At 46.9% G+C, this 20134-nt stretch overlaps 1 protein-coding gene across 4 annotated transcripts; it reads right to left on the bottom strand.

The window, feature by feature from the left end:
* Positions 1 to 11320: 11320 nt before the first annotated feature.
* Positions 11321 to 19839, bottom strand: RETN (resistin). 4 transcript variants are annotated; one of them, XM_084838452.1, is made up of 5 exons: positions 19727 to 19839; positions 18980 to 19049; positions 16774 to 16913; positions 14623 to 14700; positions 11321 to 13381 (listed from the first exon to the last, which is right to left on the bottom strand). In XM_084838452.1, the coding sequence occupies exons 3-5, from the start codon at positions 16895 to 16897 to the stop codon at positions 13245 to 13247; spliced, it is 339 nt and encodes a 112-aa protein (XP_084694578.1). In that variant the 5' UTR covers positions 16898 to 16913; positions 18980 to 19049; positions 19727 to 19839; the 3' UTR covers positions 11321 to 13244. The 4 variants fall into 4 exon arrangements, with proteins under 4 accessions (XP_084694578.1, XP_084694577.1, XP_084694575.1 ...); XM_084838451.1 differs by lacking the exon at positions 19727 to 19839 and adding an exon at positions 19574 to 19637 and having other exon boundaries at positions 18980 to 19256; XM_084838449.1 differs by lacking the exon at positions 19727 to 19839 and adding an exon at positions 19574 to 19637 and having other exon boundaries at positions 18980 to 19220.
* Between the last annotated feature and the right edge of the window lie 295 nt (positions 19840 to 20134).

Genomic DNA, 20134 nt, shown 5'->3' with positions numbered 1-20134 from the left:
CATTTTGTTCATACAAAGACTGATCTAACATCCGTGTCAACCTAATGGGCAAGGCAGGGCCTTATTCATAGGCAAAGAACATTTCTTATTAAAGTTTGTTTCTTGGGATGAATTCCTCAGGCCTCCTGGGGAAGAAGGAATGGGACAAAAAAGAGAAGGCCATTGGCTAGAACTAGAAATGTGATGAAGGGAGGGAGAGGGAGGCATGGATAGGCAGACTGACTCAGTATAAGGCATCTGTAAGGTGTATTTTCCTACTGAAAGTGCATAGACTTAAAATAAAATTATATGACCACTGTTTAAAGTAGGGGAAGAAACCAAAAGTAGATACAGCGGATTAACAGCTCTAAAAGTGGTCAGTTCCTCTGAAAAAAGGCGGGATATAAATGCAATAAATAAATAAATAAATAAATAAATTGTGAAACAATGCCATCCAACTGGATGCTGAGACTGATGCATACATACCTTCCCATCCCACACTCTTCTTCAGCTGAGCCCTGCCCTTGCTCAGGTTTTCAGTATCAAAACAGAGAATCAGAGGGGAAATTGTCTGTACCAAGATGGTTCAGTGGCAATGCATATACATGGCTGAGAGGCTTAAGTTTGCTCATGGAAGCTATATTGACTTACGTCGGGACACAGCTTAAGTTAAAGGGTAAGTGGCTTTGTGATACTTTGGCCATCTTTTTGCTGCAAATTCAGTCTTGCTCTTTAGAGTTTTGATATGCAGGACAAGGCCTTTCTCAGCTCCTCATAGTTGTGCTTTGTGGAAGAGTTGTGCATCAACTTGCCCATAACCTGCATATTTTCTGTTGTTGGAACTACACTGGCAGAGGAAGCTAATGTGCAGTGTTCGTCAGGAATCGTTGATGCCCTGTGTGCTCAGATATTTGCAAGGGGTATGTACAGCTGTGGGTTTAGAGCAAAGATCTTGAGTAGATTCTTAGAGCTTTTCTACACAAGGCTGTTAATCCACTGTATCTACTTTTGGTTTTGTTGCAGAATTGGCATCCGAGCACTACACAAGAGCATTTATTTTCTTGCTTTTCCTCTACCTAACCTCTAGGTGGCACTGTGGTATAGCGGAGTAGCCCAAATACACAAGTGAACAATGTAGGTTTTTTTTCACTTTCACAAATAATACTGCATTTTCCCTGCTCTAAAAAACCTCGCTGAAAGTGCTGTTTCAAAACAGAAGTGAAACTGGAGGGTCACAATGTTGTCTAAATAATCCATAGAAACTATGAGTAGGGAACGATGAGCACATGATAAATGCCTCATGTAGAAAAGCCCATAAACAAAGGGCAGCAGATAACGTGTGGGGGACAGCAGTGACAATACTGAGGATAAGGGAGATAGAAAGATAAGAAAAGCATATTTGGATGAAACCAAAGGCCCATCTAGCTCAGCATCCTGTTTCCCATAGTTGTCTGTCCATAAGACTTAGAACTTCATCTCGTGACACCAATGTTCACCTCATTTCTTCAGATTCCCTTCCTGAAACAGTCAGTTCAGACATGGCTACCTACCCTACACCTTCTGCAGCGAAGGCAAGTGCTAGGTGTCATCAGCACATCTTCTGCTAATTCATTTCAGAAGTTAATTTTTCATTGTGAAAAGAAGTACTATCTTTTATCTGTCCTGCAAATCATCATTACTGAGTAAGTAACCCCTAGGTTCTGTTTGGACAAATAATCAAATCAATTAAAAATATTAAAAGAAATGTTGATATTAGGTTTCGTAAATGAGCAAAACTGCAAAATTATTAGCTATTAATATTTGCTGTTATGGTCATAGAAAACCCAGTACACCTGCCTCTCAAAATAGCAGGTACAGCAGAATGCCATATAGTGGAAATGGAAAAATAAGTATGTGTTTTGTATTTTTGTTCCTAAATGAATATACATACTGTCTTTTTTTCTTGCTATCCGCTAATATATTGTACGTTTGGTTTTGTCTCAGTCTTCCATCTTGGATTGCTGTTTGAAAGCTAATTTAGTATTTGTTTCTTACTAAGATTCTGTTTTATAATGACTAAAATGAGAGAATGGAAATGGCAAGGAAAATATGACATGAATAATTCAAAGTACATTGCTTTGCACATGTTCACTCGCAAATGTTTAACTTTACTGTCATCAAATGATTTTTCAGAATAAAAAGGACTCCTCAGTGCTTAGTCTGGGCCAGGTTTCTACCATTGCAAAAGTTATTGACCCAGTTATGCAGGGAAAATATCACTCAGCACAGGGCGCAATTACTTCTGGGAGGTTCCACAGCAACTGCTGCGGCCTGGAACATGAAGCACTGGGAAGGAGCAAAACTCATCCCTTAATGGAGAGTCCTTGCCATGCGATTACAGCTCTTTGTCTGGCAACTGTCAGGAAGGTGCCATGGGCTAAAATTGTTCAGAATTATAATCCAGTTCCCTGCAAAGATACTTATTTGACAAGACGTGTCAGATAAACACTGCCTAAGGATGCAGTCCTATGGCCGCTAGACAGGGGCTAGATGGTCATAGGATTATTCAGTTTCTGGGACCTAAGCTCAGAACCAGTGCTCCGAGGTTGGTTCCCAGAAAACCACCTCCCTGCCATCTCCCCTGCCCCCTCGTAGGCAGCGCGGTTTGTCCCTGGCTCCGTGCTCGTAAGAGCAGCGTGGAATGGGAGAAAAGGGGGCATTCCCGGGAGTGGGGGCGGGGGACCTCAGAAGCGCTGGTACAATGCTTCCTAAGCATCGTCCAGCCTCCCACCCGCCCCCACTCCAAAGCACTGCAGCTAGAAATTGACTGTCTAGGCACAAATGCAGGGAGGATGGAGCACGGAGGAGAAGATTCCCTCCGTGCTCCACCCGCCCTGCATTGGATAGGTGGTCACCTCCAAGTTCGGTGGCCACCTATCCCCATAGGATTTCTCCCTCTGTGAGAGAACAGGGCAAGCTGTTTTTTTCCCTACAGGCCTTTTGCTTGTCTCAGAGCATTTCTACACCAGCCTAAAACCCTGCATTTAAACGGGGTTTTCTACTTCCATTTTAAATGCAGAATCACAACTGGCTCCCTTTGTATGCCGCTCCTCTTCTTCCAGCTTTAACTCTTCTGAAGCGGAACACAATGGGGTAATTTGATAGCTCACTATCTGCGATCTATTTAAAAACACAACAAAGGGCATTTAGTGCGGGAGGGTCACAGCAGGGTCACTACGTCATGTAAAGAGCCCGCAAACTTCCGTAAAGGAGCCATCTCAATCGCAGGATAAAAGCCCGTTTTGAAGGAGCCCTCAGAGAGCACACATTACACTAAATGTGAGGGTGGAAGTTTGGACTGCGTCACTTCAGCTTGCAGGGAGGGGTGGTATTTTTCAGTGCTCCCCAAGCTGAAAAGCTCCTGGTCTGTAGAAACGTAGCACACGAGAGAGAAAGGATTAACATAACCCTCTCTCTGATGTACTAGCATATTAGTACATCAGAGAGAGGCAGGGAGCATTTCAAGTGGGGAAACACTGAAAATATGACCCACACCCCTCTCCTGCTGCATTCTGAAGTTGAATGGTCCAGAACTGGTCTGCCACCTAAGTCTTGTTCATACATTACAATGATCGTGCACAGTGGGGATGGGATCATGGCTGCTGACCTTGTCCCCTCCTCCTACACACGTTCAGCGTAACTTGTGAAAAAACTTACACCACTAAAACTGTCCACATATGGGCCCTGCCCACATGACCAAGGACAGAAGGAAAGGCTGAGCTCCCATTGCTTGTACAATTTGCACGTGTATGCTCTTTATGCTGGAGGGGCAGATGAGGCAAGAGGAAGGAGCGGTCTTGCTCTTCCCTCTACACACACATTCACCATGATGTGTGAACAACACTCCAGGTATTGTGTTCTGTGTTCTGTGATTCGCATCCCATTGTTACCAGGACAAAGCACGTCACTTATTCCTGAAGTTGTGATTTGGGTTGCCTTCCACATATATGGGATAATGGGAATAGAAAATATATGCTGTCTGTCTCAGTCTCACAATGAGTTATGACAACGTGGAGAGATTATAGGTGTAAAGAAAGCAGGCAAAGCATACAGAAAAAGCAGCTGGGGAGGAGGTGGATGTGAGAATCAATGCCAGGCCCTCCTATAGCCCCGTACAGAAGCACTTCCCAGATTTGTTGCAGGATTACATCTAACCCATCTCTCTACACAATGTGCACACATATAGGTCAGCCTGATTACTACCATGAGGATTGGCATGTCTGTTCAAGTTGTGCTGCCGCTAGAGACCTTTGTGAACCTGAACATATCCCTCCCATCCTTCCCACTCCCCGTATGCAATATGGATTTATAGAATCATAGGATTGGAAGGGGCCTATAAGACCATCGAGTCCAACCCCCTGCCCTGCTCAATGCAGGAATCCAAGTCAAAGCACCCCTGACAGATGGCTGTCCAGCTTCATCTTGAATGCCCCCAGTGTGGGAGAGCCCACCACCTCCCTAGGGAAATGGTTCCATTGTCGTATTGCTCTAACAGTCAGGAAGCTTTTCCTGCTGTTCAGCCAGAATCTGGCTTCCTGTCACTTGAGCCCATTATTCCATATCCTGCACTATGGGATGATCGAGAATTGATCTGGCCTTCCTCTCTGTGACCACCTTTCAAGTACTTGAAGACCGCTATCCTGTCTCCCCTCAGTCTTCTCTTCTCAAGGCTAAACATGCCCAGTTCTTTCCGTCTCTCTTCATAGGGCTTTGTTTCCAGTCCCCTGATCATCTTCGTTGCCCTCCTCTGAACCCTTCCAATTTGTCTGCATCCTTCTTAAAGTGTGGTGCCCAGAAATGGACACAGTACTCCAGATGAGGCCTATCCAGTGCTGAGTAGAGGGGAACTAGTATTTCTCGTGACATGGAAGCTATACTTCTATTGATGCAGTCCAAAAGAGCATTTGCCTTTTTTGTAGCCACATCGCATTGTTGGTTCATATTCAGCTTGTGATCTACAACAATTTCATTCCTTCTGGCTTGTAGTCTTGTTGATCCAAATATCTCCCATCTTGTAACTGTGCATTTGGTTTCTTTTTCCTGGGTGCAGAACTTGGCATTTATCCCTATTAAATGTCATTCTGTTGTTTTCTGCCCAGCACTCCAGTCTATCAAGATCACTTTTAATTTTGTTTCTTTCTTCCAGGGTATTAGCTATCCTGCCCAATTTTGTGTCATCTGCAGATTTGATCAGCATTCCCGGCACCTCTTCCTCCAAGTCATTAATAAAAATGTTGAAGAGCACTGGGCCCAGGACTGAGCCCTGCGGTACCCCACTCATTACCTCTCTCCAGTTTGAGAAGATCCCACTGATAAGCACTCTTTAAGTCCGATTCTGTAGCCAACTGTGGATCCACAGTTGTCCTTGACAAACCCACGTTGGCTTCAAGTAATCACTACATTGTTTTCAAGGTGCTTACAGATGGATTGCTTTATAATCTGCTCCAGTATTTTCCCAGGGATTGATGTCAGACTGACTGGTCTGTAGTTCCCAGGTTCCTCCCTTTTACCCATTTTGAAGATAGGGACATTAGCTCTCCTCCAGTCATCTAGCACTTCACCTGTCCTCCATGATTTCTCAAAGATAATAGAATGGTTCTGAGAGTTCTTCTGCCAGTTCCTTTATTACTCTAGAATGCAGTTCATCTGGCCCTGGAGATTTGAACTCATTCAAAGTAATTAGGTGTTCCTTGACCATATATTTGCCTATCAATCTCAAGCTGCAATCCTGCCCCTTCAGCCCATACTTTGCCTTTGCCAGGGGGGTCATAGACCCTCTTCTGGGAGAAGACTGAGCTGAAGTAGGAATTGAGCACTTCTGCCTTTTCTTTGTCATCTGTTATCATTTTGCCACCCTCATTGAATAGTTGAGCCACCATTTATTTCATCTGTCTTTTACTATGCACGTATCTGAAGAAAGCGTTTTGTTGTTTTTAGCATCCCTCGCTAACCTCAGCTCATTCTCAGATTTAGCCTTCCTGATGCCATCCCTGCAATTCTGTGCTACCTGCCTGTACTCTTCCTTTGTAGCTTGGCCTTTTCTCATTAGAGTCGCTTGCCATGGGACCTTACTTATCATTGTTCCGAGTTTATTCAAATTGGCTTTCCTAAAATCCAGGGTACGAATTTGGCTACACTTGACTTTTGCTTCCTTTAGAACCAAGAATTCAAGTATAACATGGTCACTTTCCCCCAGAGTTCCCGTAACTGCTACTTTACCCACTAAGTCATCTCTGTTGGTTAGGATCAAGTCAAGGATACCCAATCCTCTAGTTCCTCCCTCCACTTTCTGTAGGAAGATGTTATCAGCAACACAAGTCAGGAATTTCCTGGAGGGTCCATGTTTTGCAGAATTTGTCTCCCAACAAATATCGGAGAAATTGAAGTCCCCCATTACTACTACATCATGCTTCCTTGAAACATCGAAAAATTACCCTGACAATGTGTGCAGATAAAGTTCATTCTTATTATATCCATAGTGCCAGAGGCAGGGCTGTGGCTGAGAAAGTGTGGGTTACACAAGTCCTGCAAAGTAGCCCTGTGCTGTTATTCCCATTTTGTACAGGGGTGTGTGTGTTAGAGTAGTGTATGTTAACTCTGTAGTGTAGTCCAATATTGTTGGTGTTTTATGGAAATGCAGATGGGACTGTGAAATTGATTGTAGCAGCAGTGCAGTTTATTAAGGGTTAGAATGGGTTGCTGAGATAGGGATGTCGGAGAATTTCTCCACGAATCTCCGGTAGGCCGAATGCCAACACATTCGGCCCGCCGACATTGGTGGGGAAATTCTCCGATGCCCCCCCCCCCCCCGGGATGGGACTTACCGTGGCCGAATGTCCCTCGCGGCGGCGGGTCCCGGTGGCAGTGCGGCGGCGGTGCGGCGGCGGCGGCTGGTCTTCCGACCGGCCGCCACCTCCACCATTTCCAAGTAAAGTGTATATATATATATATATATATATATATATATATATATATATATAAAGTGATAGGCTACGTAAAGATTTATGTAGCCTATCACGGCTAGATTTCCAAAGTCAGCCGTGATAGGCTACGTAAATCTTTACGTAGCCTATCACGGCTGACTTTGGGGAAAAAAAAAGCGCGTACGCAAATGGCGGTGCCCATGGGCGCCGCTGTCAAGGCCTCCTTGGAGCCCTCTCTCAGTCTAATCCAGTAGCCAAGTCCAGACACAGACAAAGGAATTCCTTTCCAAGCTTTATTCTTCTTTTACAACTTAACAACTCTACAGGTAGCAACTAGATCTGAGCAGCAGAGTACCTATGCCCTAAGTTGGAACAGTTGGTCCCCGTTTGAAAGGGAATTACTGGCAGACCCCTGAACTTAAGAACTAGGGAGAGTCCCTCCCCTTTTCCCTTGGATCCTCTGGGCGCAGCTGTTGTTTGCGCGCCAACCGGGCACTACGCCTCCTTTCTGCGCCCTCCATTTGGCGCCGCTCTCTGCGTCGGCATCGCGCGTCCACCAAGTCTGCTATCCGCGCTCGGTCACTGCCTGGACTGCTATCTAATCTAGGAATGCTGGTGGGAGGAATCTCCGTCAGCTGTGGGCCCTGGGAAAGAGGAGCGCGCTCCTCTCCCAGGAGCGACTGCTCTTCCTCAGAATCAGAACTACTCGGGGATTCTATGGGCTCAGTGTCCACCCTGACAGCCGCCATTTGCGTTCCTTATTTGGGCACGGGTAGTCTACATAAAGATTTACGTAGACTAAGGCGAAAATAAGGGCCGTAGTCTATGTAAATCTTTACGTAGACTACCCGTGCCCAAATAAGGAATGCAAATGGCGGCGCCCGTGGGCGCCGCCATTTGCGTACATGCTTTTTTTTTTTTCATAGTCAGCCGTGATAGGCTACGTAAAGATTTATGTAGCCTATCACTTTTTTTTTTTTACTTTACTTTTTTCTTTCGCAGCCGGGGAGACGGGGCGCTCCCCCCCGGCCAGAACTTCGGCAGGGAGGGATGGGGCGCCTCCCCCCAGGCCAGAATTTCGGCGGGGGGGCAGGGCACCTCCCCACCCACCAAGGATTTTCGGGGGGAGAAACGAAGCGCCTCCCCACCCCGAAAAAGCTGTGGGACGAGGTAAGGGACTTTCGTCCATCGCTATGCTGTGATATATACATAACTCTGAGAACCTGCCAGTTTTCGCTCTTGCAGGAGGCCCAAGTGAAACCTCTCCCCATCTCTCTCTTAGTGTTGGCCTTGGAGATGAGACAGCTCAATGGAAATTAGTGTCGTCTCATATATTGTAGAAATAAAGAAACCTCTTTTGAAAGTACCTGAATCTATTGTGCATTGGCTGCAGAGCCAGGCATTCGGTGACAGGTGGCAAAGAGTGGAATGGGTCGGTGGTGGTGGCAGCCACGCAGGGGAGGGGAGGGGGAGGGAACAAGTGGAGTGGAAGGTGGTGGTGGTACTAGCACAGGTGAGTGGAGGGTGGGTGGAGGGTGAAGGGGTGGGTGGCAGTGGTGGCACATGTGAGTGAAGGGGGAGGGGCAAGGTGGAGGGGCAGCGAAAGCAAGGAGGAGGAAGAGGAGGAGGGGTTGTGGGTGGGGGCCTTCAGTGGTGGTATGCCTGAGGACACACAAAAGTCTGGTGCCAGCCCTGAGGGAGGTCAGGCACCCAGTGATGGCACCTTGCTCTGGCAAGTAAGGGACCCAGGGATTTCAGCATGGCACCTTTCCTCTTAGAGGAGAGACTCTGAGTGATTCCAGCAGCAGCAGAGCACCTTATCCCTGGTAGGTGAGTAACTCAGACTGCCCAAACCTGTGAGGTTTTATTCAGTTCAGACAAGGGCTATGACGTCACAACCTATATGACAATTTTGCTCCCACTGACAAGAATGGGCTCCAGTTATGTGTGATGGTGGTACTCGTAGGGAACAAAAGGCCCACTGGTCTTCCCTACTAGTTCCCAGTGGTGGTGCAAGCTGTCATGCCACTTCAAACAGAAGAAAGGCCACTGCAGCACCCTCCCATGCAGCCACCACAGCAGCTATGCCTGCCCCCCCCCCCCGCAGCCACGGCCCACCCAACCCCAGCAGTCACAGAAGAAGAGGCAGCCGCCACTCCAAGAACTCTGAGTAGAGCAGGGGTGGGCTCTGAGAGCCACGCTTGCCAGAGAGAACAGCCAGTGGAGCTCTTGAGTCATGCTTCTGAAATGCCTGACTCTGAGGGCAAACGAAATGTTCTGCTAACCACCTTACTTACTTATGTGTAAGTCCATACAGCCTGAATTCAGATTGGGACCATAGTGATGGGGGGGGATTTAAGCTTCCCCTCTATTCATGCAGAAATCCCCTCCCCCATGAGGGGCTTAAAATAGAAAAAAAGTCTCAAAAGCCAGACCTGCTTTTTTCTTTTTCTTTTTTTACCCCCCCCCCCAGTATATGTGGAATTTCCGCATGAAAATGGGAGTGGGGAAACTTAAATCCCCCCCTCCCATGCCACTGTCCCAATCCGCATAGGGACTGTGTGCACTCACATGAAGTAAGGAGGCCCTACTCAGAGCCAGGCATTGACTGGAGAGGTGTCCAAGGCTGCAGCGGGTGATCTCCTGAGATACTTGTCCTTTGGAGCAGCCGCCTGTCTTCCATTAGCTCTGGTGCCATGCTCCTGCTGGAAGAATCATCCTCTGAGGAGGAGCTGGAGCTCCCAGAGACAGATAGCATGAAGGAGCCACCTATGCCAGGAGAGCTGTGGGAGCCTGGGCCCGCAAGGGAGATGGTTGCAGGTTCATCCCCACAGGAGGAAGGGAGCTCCACCTCTGAGGCCGAGGCTGGGTGACCACCTGTCCCCTAAGACCACTGCCATCTCTGAGGCAGGCCAGTAGGGCTCCTTTGAGAAGAAGTGCTTCATTACAAAGGAGGATTCCCCAGATGAAAGGACTCCTCAGGAGCTAGGCTTTCCTCTGAAGTAGGACTTTTGCCAGAGCACCTGCAATGCAAAGCAGCTGAGCCCTAGGTGGGTTCTGCCTATATAGGCCTTTAGTTTCAGCCTAGCCAATGCTGGAACAACATAGTTCTACTAGCATATTGTAGTGTTGACCTTGCCTTGTGATTGAACTTCTAGGCTCATGAGCCTTGGACTCCTGCTTGACTCTGGTTCTGTAGTATGTATTGTATCTGACTGGTTAACTGTGCTTTGACCTTTGCCTGTATCTTGACCACTCCTCCTTTAGCCTGATCCCCTACTGGACTGAAACCTTTGTGTTTGACCATTTGCCTGCTTTCGTGCCTTGCCTTTTGGATTGCCCTGTAATTTGTCCTACTGCTGTGTCTGATTCAGCCACAGTAGGACAGCTGGCTAAATGGAGGATCAGGTGGCAGAGAGAGCCTGCAGCAAGGGTGATTTCCTGGGACACCTCTCTGACCCTACAAACAGACCTCCTCAGAGCCAGGCATTTGAATCCGGGCACTTCTGAGGAGCCAGGCCAGCTGCTTTTCCAGCCAACATGACTCTCCACAGAGCCCACACTGCCATCTGGCTCACTCTGATGGAGTAACCAGGCTCATCCAGAGCAGCGGCAGCCCACCTTCTGTCTTGCTCTGAGAAGCCGCACAGAATGAAACAGGGGGTGGGCAGCAGGTGAGCAGGGCTGGCAGGACTCATAAGAAGAGCCCTGCTGGATCAGGCCAAGGGTCCATCTAGTCTAGCATTCTGTTCACACAGTGGCCAACCAGCTGCCCCTGGGAAACCCACAGGCAGGACATGAGTGTAACAGCACCCTCCTGCCCATGTTCCCCAGAGACTGCTGTACATAGACATACAGCCTCTGATACTGGAGGTCATATAGAGCCATCCAGACTAGTAACCATTGATAGCCTTCTCCTCCAGGAATTTGTCTAACCCCCTCTTAAAGCCATCCAAATTGGTGGCTATCACTATGTCTTGTGGAAGTGAATTACATAGTTTGAATATGTGCTGTGTGAAGAAGTCCTTCATCTCCCATTAATCGGCTTCAGAGGATGACCCCGGGTTCTAGGATTATGAGAGGGAGAAAAATGTCTCCCTATGCATGTTCTCCACACCATGCATAATTTTGTACACCTCTATCATGTCTCCCTTTATGCTCCTTTTTTCCAAGCTAAACCCAGATCTTGTAATCTTCCTTCACAGAGGAGTTGCTCCAGCTCCTTGAACATTTTAGTTGCCCCTTTCTGCACATTTTCCCACTCTACAATATCATTTTAGGTGTGGTGACCAGAACTGTGCACAGTAAGTGTGGCTGCACCATAGTTTTATATAAGGACAGTATGATATTTATTTTTTGTTTTTAAATGTTTTGATTGTTTAAATATGGTGTTTTATTATTTTATCTTGTTGTTCACTGCTCCAAAATCTTTGATGTGGAGCGGTATATAAATATCGAAAATACATTAAAAATAATTAATAAATATTGGTAGTCTTATTCCCAATTCCTTTCCTAGTTATGCCTGACATGGAGTTTGCACTTTTTACAGCAGCCGCACACTGGGTCGACATCTTCACTGAGCTGTCCACCGCAACCCCAAGATCTCTTTCCCAGTCGGTCCCCACTAGCTCAGATCCCATCAGGCCATACTTGAAGGTGAGATTTTTTGCCCCAATGTGCATCATTTCACACTTGCTTACAGTGACTGCATTTGCCATTTGGATGCCCATTCTTCCGGTTTGGAGAGAGCCTTTCGGAGATCTCTGGAGTGCCCACTAGCACCGCAGCTGTGTGGAGTCTTCCTGGCGGGGTGGGGGGTGGGGGGTGGTGCAGAATTCCTTGCTCCTCCCAGTCAGCCACCTCCTTTGTGGGAGGGCTGACCCTGCTCACTCCATCCCGCATAACAAAAGGTGACCTTTCATGCCAACAACTCTCTTAAAGACACGCTTTAAGGAAGCAGTAGGAAGAGGATACAAGTCTGACTAGGTATTTGGGCAGAATTGCTCTCTCTATTATGTGCACACCTGTTTTGCCCAATCTCACCCCTCTGCTCTTAACTGGGGACATGTTTTCGGAGCATCCATTAGAAACTGAACTGCTCAATCTAGCGATGCGTAAATGGCCAATCTGAACCCACTCCTGTTGTTTGAGGACCGGCCCACCCATGAAGCAGTGTGAAGCCCCTGCTTTAGGCAGTAGAGTGGGAGGACCAGTGAATTGCACTGCTCCCCCCCACCAGGAGGGCCCATCACTGTCCCCAGCAGGTGCTCGAGAGAGAGCCCCACCAGCCGCTCACCCGGTTTGGCTTTGGGAGCAGTGGGGGAGGACTCTCTGGAGTACCTGCCCACTGGGCAATGCCAGCAGATGCTCTGTGGAGCCCCACTGGGCACATGAGAGAGTGGCAGACAGGCCGGCCTCTCCAGGGCAGCCTCCCACCCTCTGTTTTGCTCTGGACAAAAAAGAGAATGGGCAGCCACTCCAAGCATGTGTCAGAGGGTGGGGGATCTCTGTAGAGCTATGTTGGCCAGAAAGCGGTCAGTGTGGATCTTCAGAGAGCATGCCAGGCTTGGTGAGGGTCCTTCTGCAGCACAGAGGCAGGCACTGGGGAGGGGGTGTTCAGGAGATCACCTGTACCGTGGCCAGCGTGGCTCTCTCTTTGGGTGTCTCTGCCAAGTGAGATGTATCAAATGGCTACTGGGGAAAGAGCACCCTATAAGCTTTCGGAGCTCAAGCAAGCCAATCCGCTCTTCCCTCTCTACCTCCAGTTTTCTGTCCTTTCCAATGAATACTCAACATTTCGTGGGCTCTAGTGCCCACTGTGCATGTTTAGGACTCCTCGTGCTGACTTGGGTTGAGACCTGCCCCTCTGGGATTCTATTTTTTGGTACTTCTGCAATCCTTAGAGTTCCCTCAAACAAGGTACTCCCCCCCTTCTTTCTCAGTGCAGCTAGAGACCTTTGTGACCCTGAACAAGTTCCCCTCACCTTCCCCCTCCCCATATACGATATGGACTTGTGGCTACAAGGCTTTGCTGGCCAAGGAGAACAGGTCACCCTACAGTGCGCGAGTTGCGCAGAGGGGCCTGCGCGAGCAGGAGAGAGCCAAAGGCTTGCAAACGGTTTGAGGGGACAGCGCTGACCCTGCTGGTTCAGCAGTCTGCAGCAGCCCCTGTTTCTAGCCTCTACACAGCTGAGCCGCCACTCCAAACAGGCACTGGGAAAAGCCAAGCAACAGGCAGTGGAGATGCCTCTTTATTGAGCACAAAAGCTGGAGCCAACAAGCCAGCATCCAGCTGAGGAGCCGTTAGTGACCAAGAGCAATTTGGCAGCATTGCGCAGACGTCCAGTCCATTCCGGAACACTGGCAGTGACAGGTGGTGCCACCGCGGATATCCCAGGAGCCACAGCCCATCCCACAGGCACATCCAGTGGGCGTGAAACCTGAGGGGTGGAAAGGAGAAGTCAGAGGGGCAGGCAGATGAGCAGTTCAGCCACTACGGGGTGGAGGATACCCACACATAGGAATTATGTGCTTATCAACTTTGCAGATGACACAGAATTGGGTGGGATGACTAATACCCTGGAAGACAGAAACAAAATTCAAAGTGATCTGGATAGGCTGGAGCGCTGGGCTGAAAACAGCAGAATGAAATTGAATAGGGATAAATGCCAAGTTCTGCACCCGGGAAAAACAAACCAAATGCACAGTTACAAGATGGGGGATATGTGGCTCAACAACACTACAAGCGAGAAGGATCTTGGAACTGTGGTAGATCACAAGCTGAAGATGAGCCAACAATGTGATGTGGCTGCAAAAAAGGCAAATGCTATTTTGGGCTGCATCAATAGAAGTATGGCTTCCAAAAAACATGAAGTACTAGTTCCCCTCTACTCAGCACTGGTTAGGCCTCATCTGGAGTACTGTGTCCAGTTCTGGGCACCGCACTTTAAGAAGGATGCAGACAAGCTGGAGGGGGTTCAGAGGAGGGCAACAAAGATGATCAGAGGACTGGAAACTAAGCCCTATGAGGAACGACTGAAAGAACTGGGCATATTTAGCCTTGAGAAGAGAAGACTGAGGGGAGATATGATAGCGCTCTTCAAGTACTTGAGAGGTGGTCACAGAGAGGAAGGCCAGGATCCCTTCTTGATCATCCCAGAGTGCAGGACACGGAACAATGGGCTCAAGTTACAGGAAGCCAGATTCCAGCTAAACATCAGGAAAAACTTCCTGACTGTTAGAACAATACGACAATGGAACCAATTACCTAGGGAGGTGCTGGGTCTCCCACACTGGAGATATTCAACATGAAGCTGGACAGCCATCTGTCAGGGATGCTTTGACTTGGATTCCTGCATTGAGTAGGGGGGTGGACTCGATGGTCTTGTAGGTCCCTTCCAACACTACTATTCTATGATTCTATGACAGCTGGCACCATTGCCATTGAGCTTTAAGTGCTCAGAACTGTGTGGATGATCAAGCTAAGCAAGCCAGCCAGGTTCCTGCAGCACTTCAGCTTAGCTTGCATTTTGTGCCCATGTTTAGTATGGACATAGCAAGCAGACCTCCCTGGAAATGTGTGTGACCTCTACCCCAAACTGCATCCTCTTCTTGCCCCCAATGTCCCAGCTCCTAATTTGGAGAGTCTGGGCACCTGTCCCAGAATGGCAGAATGTCTCACCTGATGGGCAGGCGACATCGGTACCACGGGCTGTTACACTTCGGCAAACCAGCTGGGCCTTGGACACCGTGTTGGACACTGCAAGATGAGATAAGGAGTTACTATTCCCATACTCTATCCTTGCTCAAAGGGAAGATTTGTTCTTGCTGCTCTTGTTACGATGTATCTCACTCAGAGTGAACAGTACAGATTCCATCTTGAAGCAAGGCCAATAAGCTAGATGTTTTAACCCGCAGCATCAATGAGGCGGGAAAGCACAGGAATGCGGTAAGATTGGTCATGTATGCATGACTAGACTGAGCAATCCAGCTTCCAATAGACTCCCCAAAATACATGCCCCAAGGCAAAGGAAGGGGCCAAGATTAAGCAAAACATAAATTAACACAGAACATTGAGCAAAACCTTCCATAGTACCTGGTCAGACTTGCACCATGTTCTTAGTGTTGCAACCTAGCGGCCTTGACACATGTCCTTAAGACAGTTGTTTGGGTCAAAGGTCATATTTTGGCTAAGAAATGGCTACAGCAGAAAGCAAAAGCAGGTATTTTGTTTCTGGCAAGTACAGCCATGCCCAGTAAAAGGAGCAGGTTTTTCAAGTTTTGAGCAGGTTGTAGTGCCATTTCTTTTGTGTAAATTGTTTTAAAATGTAGGATTTTAGTTGCAAGAGGTTGCCATTTTTCTTAGGAGAATCTGTGTCAAGCCGGGCTGATTAGCTGCCTTCAGGTTGCCTCGCCACAGAACTCTGCCTAGACCCGAAGGAGCTCACGCCTGGAACAGCTCTGGGTCTGATCTCACGGGGCGTGCCCTCTCTCTGGACACGTTCCAGGGAGAAATCAGGTCTCAGGATATGACCAGCAGGGTTCTGAGCAAAAGGAAGAAGGAGAAGAGCCCTCAGGGAAGAGAGCCAAATGGATCAACGGACCCTCAATATAACAAGGACACTCGAGATAAGAATTAATTTGATATATATGAAAGGTAGACACATGCACACCAAACAGGACTATTGTGACAGGTAGATGTACAAAGTCTCAAACAGACAATGGACCAACGTATCTGAAAAACACAGCCAGGTGTGGTCACAATATCATTAATTGCAAAGAAAACTCTGTGTAGGAAGAATGTAGATATGACAATGCTACAAACACAGAGGCAAAATTTACTATTGTTAATATTAAGAGATATTTTCAAATTGTACTTGCAAGGTAAATGTATATTATTCATTATCACTAATTGTTTAAATCACTTATTTTCCCATGGTAGATGTCACACTGTCTGTATTTCTCAAGTTTACTAATCGTCTATTATCTACTTTGCCTCTGTATTTGCAGTATTGTCACAGTTACATGCTTGCTACCCAGAATTTTTTTTTGCTATCGTATTGTGACCACACCTGGCTGTGTTTTTTCAAATACGTTGGTCCATTGTCTATTTGAGACCTTGTTGTACTTCTACCTGTTACAGCTAGTCCTGTTTGGTGCGCATCTGTCTGTCTGTCTGTCTATCTAAAAACCACTGGGATGAGTTTCTCAATTCAGAAACAAACTCCACTAAACACATGAGTGAACGTGACCTAGCAATAACTTTAGGGCGTTTCTGATCTGGGCTAGAGGGGGAACCAGAGGTTCATGGCCCTTTGTACTTGACAGCAGGGATGTGGCACCTCTTGCAGCCCGAAGGCTGAATTCAGTTTCTGAGAAGTTCCCAGAGGCCACATGCCAGTGGTAGGCGAGGCCAAAAGGAAAAGGGGGTGGGGCAAAAATGCCACCCTATTGTAGCTTAAAGGTCTTGCTGCCAGTAATTACACGGGAGGGGGGGCGTTTAAAGCTTTTAGAATGGGGGAAACCACAGGAAGGTGGGAAATCACCAAATGCTCAGTGAATGAGGGAGAGGGGAACGGGGCATAGCCGGTTGAGGAACCCTGGAGGGGCAGATTGGGAGCTCAGGCAGGTTGGATTTGGCCCGCGGGTCTGAGATTCAACACCCCTGAGAAAGCTGATTCAGAGTACCACTTTGGTAACAATTCTGGTCTGTCAAGCACCATGACATTTTGTTGGAAGCAGACTATCTAAAGAGAAAATGGGAATTTTAGAAAGTCAATGGGACACAGAGTTTCAAGCATTATACAGGGTCCCATGCCCCAGAGTAAAATACCTATGGCGTCAACTGATGCCTTGATCTTCAGGTCAAGCACACTATCAATCACACATGACTGAGCACTTGCGTATTTTGCAGAAACTAATGTAGCAAACAGGAGGAATAATGTGACTTTCATCATAGCAGAAGAAAAATTCCTGCAGAAGAAAAATTGCAGTCAGTACATAACTGGTCTTTGGAGGACAGGGACACAGAAGTAAAGTTCATGAGAAACCAACAGAAGATACAGGAACAGAATATTAGGACCAACTAAAAATCAGGAAGCAGTAACCTAGCTTTCAAGTTTCTCAGAACTTTTCCTCAATCTCAGTGTTACTGTCGTTGTTTTACAGGAAAATTAGAGGGAAAGAGAAAAAGATTGCGCTGCTGGAGAGGGTCAAAGCCTGGTCAATGAAACCCAAAGTTGTGGCTACAGAGAAAATGATAAAATAAATACAGTCTATGTGGGAAACTTACAAAAGCATTTAAAATTACTTTAAAAAATAAGTACATTTGGTAAAATAAGCAGATCTAAGATGTGATGCAGTTTAGCAGATGCAGAAGCAAAAAATGAACATTTTGAGTGTTACACCTAGGATTGCCAGTGGCACAAGTGGTGAAGGCAACCCTCAGCAACTTTACTCTCATAAAGATAGCGCCGTAGCTCCTTCATGCTTTCCTAAAGATATTCCAGAGAGCTGGCCATGTCAGTCCATGACAGCAACAAACCGCCCCCCCCCCCCCCCGAGTCTTATAGAATCATAGAATAGTAGGGTTGGAAGGGGCCTACAAGGCCTTCGAGTCCAACCCCCTGCTCAATGTAGGAATCCAAGTCAGAGCATCCCTGACAGATGGCTGTCCAGCCTCGTCTTGAAGGCCTCCAGTGTGGGAGAGCCCACCACCTCCCCAGATAATTGGTTCCATTGTCGTATTGCTCTTACAGTCAGGAAGTTTTTCCTGATGTTCAGCCGGAATCTGGCTTCCTGTAACTTGAGCCCATTATTCCGTGTCCTGCACTCTGGGATGATCAAGAAGAGATCCTGGCCTTCTTCTCTGTGACAACCTTTCAAGTACTTGAAGAGTGCTATCATATCTCCCCTCAGTCTTCTCTTCTCAAGGCTAAACATGCCCAGTTCTTTCAGTCTCTCTTCATAGGGCTTTGTTTCCAGTCCCCTGATCATCTTTGTTGCCCTCCTCTGAACCCTCTCCAGTTTGTCTGCATCCTTCTTAAAGTGTGGTGCCCAGAACTGGACACAGTACTCCAGATGAGGCCTAACCAGTGCTGAGTAGAGGGGAACTAGTACTTCCCGGGATTTGGAAGCAATGCTTCTATGAATGCAGCCCAAAATAGCATTTGCCTTTTTTGCAGCCACATCACATTGTTGGCTCATATTCAGCTTGTGATCGACAACAATTCCAAGATCCTTCTCGCTTGTAGTGTGGTTGAGCCACGTATCCCCCATCTTAGGGGACCTTCCTATTTGCAGGCTCCTGGAAGGATGGTCTCCTCCCACATGTCCCTGACCCTGAGACACTCTTCAGAGGACCTTTACTGGGTGCCTCCACCAAGTAAGACGCAGCAAATGGCTACTGGGAAAAGAGGTGGCACCCCTGTTTTGGAATGCCTTCTCAGACAGCCTTGCCTGGGATCTCCTTTAGGGTGCAATCCTATGCATGTTTAGATAGAGAAAAGTCCTACAACTCCCAGCATTCCCCAGCCAGCTTTGCTGGCTGGGGAATGCTGGGAGTTGTAGGACTTTTCTCTGTCTAAACATGCATAGGTTTGCACCCTTATACTCTTTTTGATGCCTATTGATTACCTTTTTATTTTTCTAGGCATTTTAGACCTCTGCATTTTGGGTATTACATACTATATGCTTTGTATACATACTATATACATACTGTGTATACTATATTTTAGATCTGCTTTGTACTTTTATTGATGCAGTTACATCTTATACTCTTTTACAGGCTGCCGCTGAAATTTGTATGTTGCTTTTTATTGATTTATTGATTGTTATTGTCTGTTAGATGATTATAAACTGCCCAGAGAACACTGTTATTGAGTGGCGTATAGATGCTGTAAATAATTAAAGTACATACACAACATTCATGTTACTTGAAGTAAATTTAAGATGATTTTGCTAGCCATGTCCAATCTGAATCTTTAGCAAACTCAAAAGAAGAATTACAAATACTTAATTCAGTGTTTTCAAAACATCACCTTTACTGAGATTTTAGTTGGTGCTGCGTGATGGAGTGAGCTCCTGTCTTCAGTCCCAGCTTCTGCCAACCTAGCAGTTCGAAAGCAAGAAATTGCAAGTAGATAAATAGGTACCGCTTCGGCAGGAAAGGTAACAGCGTTCCGTGCTCCTCGGTGTTCAGTCATGCCGGCCACATGACCACGGAAGCATCTTCCGACAGCGCTGGCTCTTCGGCTTAGAAACGGAGATGATCACCACACCCTAGAGTCGGACACGACTGGTTGGGGACACCTTTACCTGTTTAATCAATTTAATCCACTAGAGACAAGCTAGTCACAAGCTTGATTCAATCAATCATCATGAAGAAGGATGAATGGAAATCAATGAATTCATATAAATCAATTTATGAATTTCTGGCAAATTTCCATTGACAGCCCTACAGTGCAATCCTATACATATGTCCTCAGAAGTAAGTCCTATTGCATTAAATGAGGCTTACTCCCAGGTAGGTAGGTACAGGATTGCAGACTTACTTGGAATATGTACCCAAGGGCTCAGAAGCCTGCCTGCCATTATCACACACATACCCTTGTCAAAAAGAAGCACATACTCACCCTCAAGAGCAACAAATATCTTTCAAGTCTTTTCACTCACAGAGCGAACTACCCAACCTTAAATAAAGCAAAAGTTGCAAAATCTCTCGTATTTCAAGTGTTTTTAGTCCACTCCCACTGTATATACATCTCCCGTCCACGACAGGAACACACCTTGCAAAATGTTCTCAGGAAATGTCCTTGATTGCTCAAGATGCATGCTCAGTGCAGGAAGCAGGCAGGGGGCACACGCATTGTCCAAAGCTTTTGTTCAAATCCACTGGTGTGATGGGTTCTTAGCACCACTTGATACTCTAACCATAGAGATTAGGATAATCCAGGGGGTTCCCCCAGGAAGAACCAGTTATGTGTGATCCGCTACAAAAATAAGACCCTTTCCCCTCTATTCACATTTGCAAACAATGATAACACAGTTCTTCTATGCAAAACACTAAAGGCAAAGCAGTTTCCATGTGTAAATAACATTTAATCTTTAAATAAAGCTTGGAAATTACACAGGTATTTCCCAACAAGCTGGAGGCTGCACAAAGGACACCATGATGTGGCAATCTTGGAAAGGGC

Source organism: Heloderma suspectum, chromosome 2 (genome assembly GCF_057233095.1).
Source record: "Heloderma suspectum isolate Gila_16-S chromosome 2, 16-S_ref, whole genome shotgun sequence".
In the NCBI taxonomy this organism is placed as follows: domain Eukaryota; kingdom Metazoa; phylum Chordata; class Lepidosauria; order Squamata; family Helodermatidae; genus Heloderma; species Heloderma suspectum.
This window is presented reverse-complemented; position numbering and strand designations above follow the sequence as displayed.

Excerpts from the sequence above, each read along its gene's own strand:
- RETN (XM_084838452.1), bottom strand. The coding sequence starts at position 16,897 with ATGATGAAAGTCACATTATTCCTCCTGTTTGCTACATTAGTTTCTGCA. Across the intron at positions 14,701-16,773 it reads GGCATCAGTTGACGCCATAG|TGTCCAACACGGTGTCCAAG; the intron begins GTATTTTACTCT and ends CTCATCTTGCAG. Across the intron at positions 13,382-14,622 it reads CGATGTCGCCTGCCCATCAG|GTTTCACGCCCACTGGATGT; the intron begins GTGAGACATTCT and ends TCCACCCCTCAG.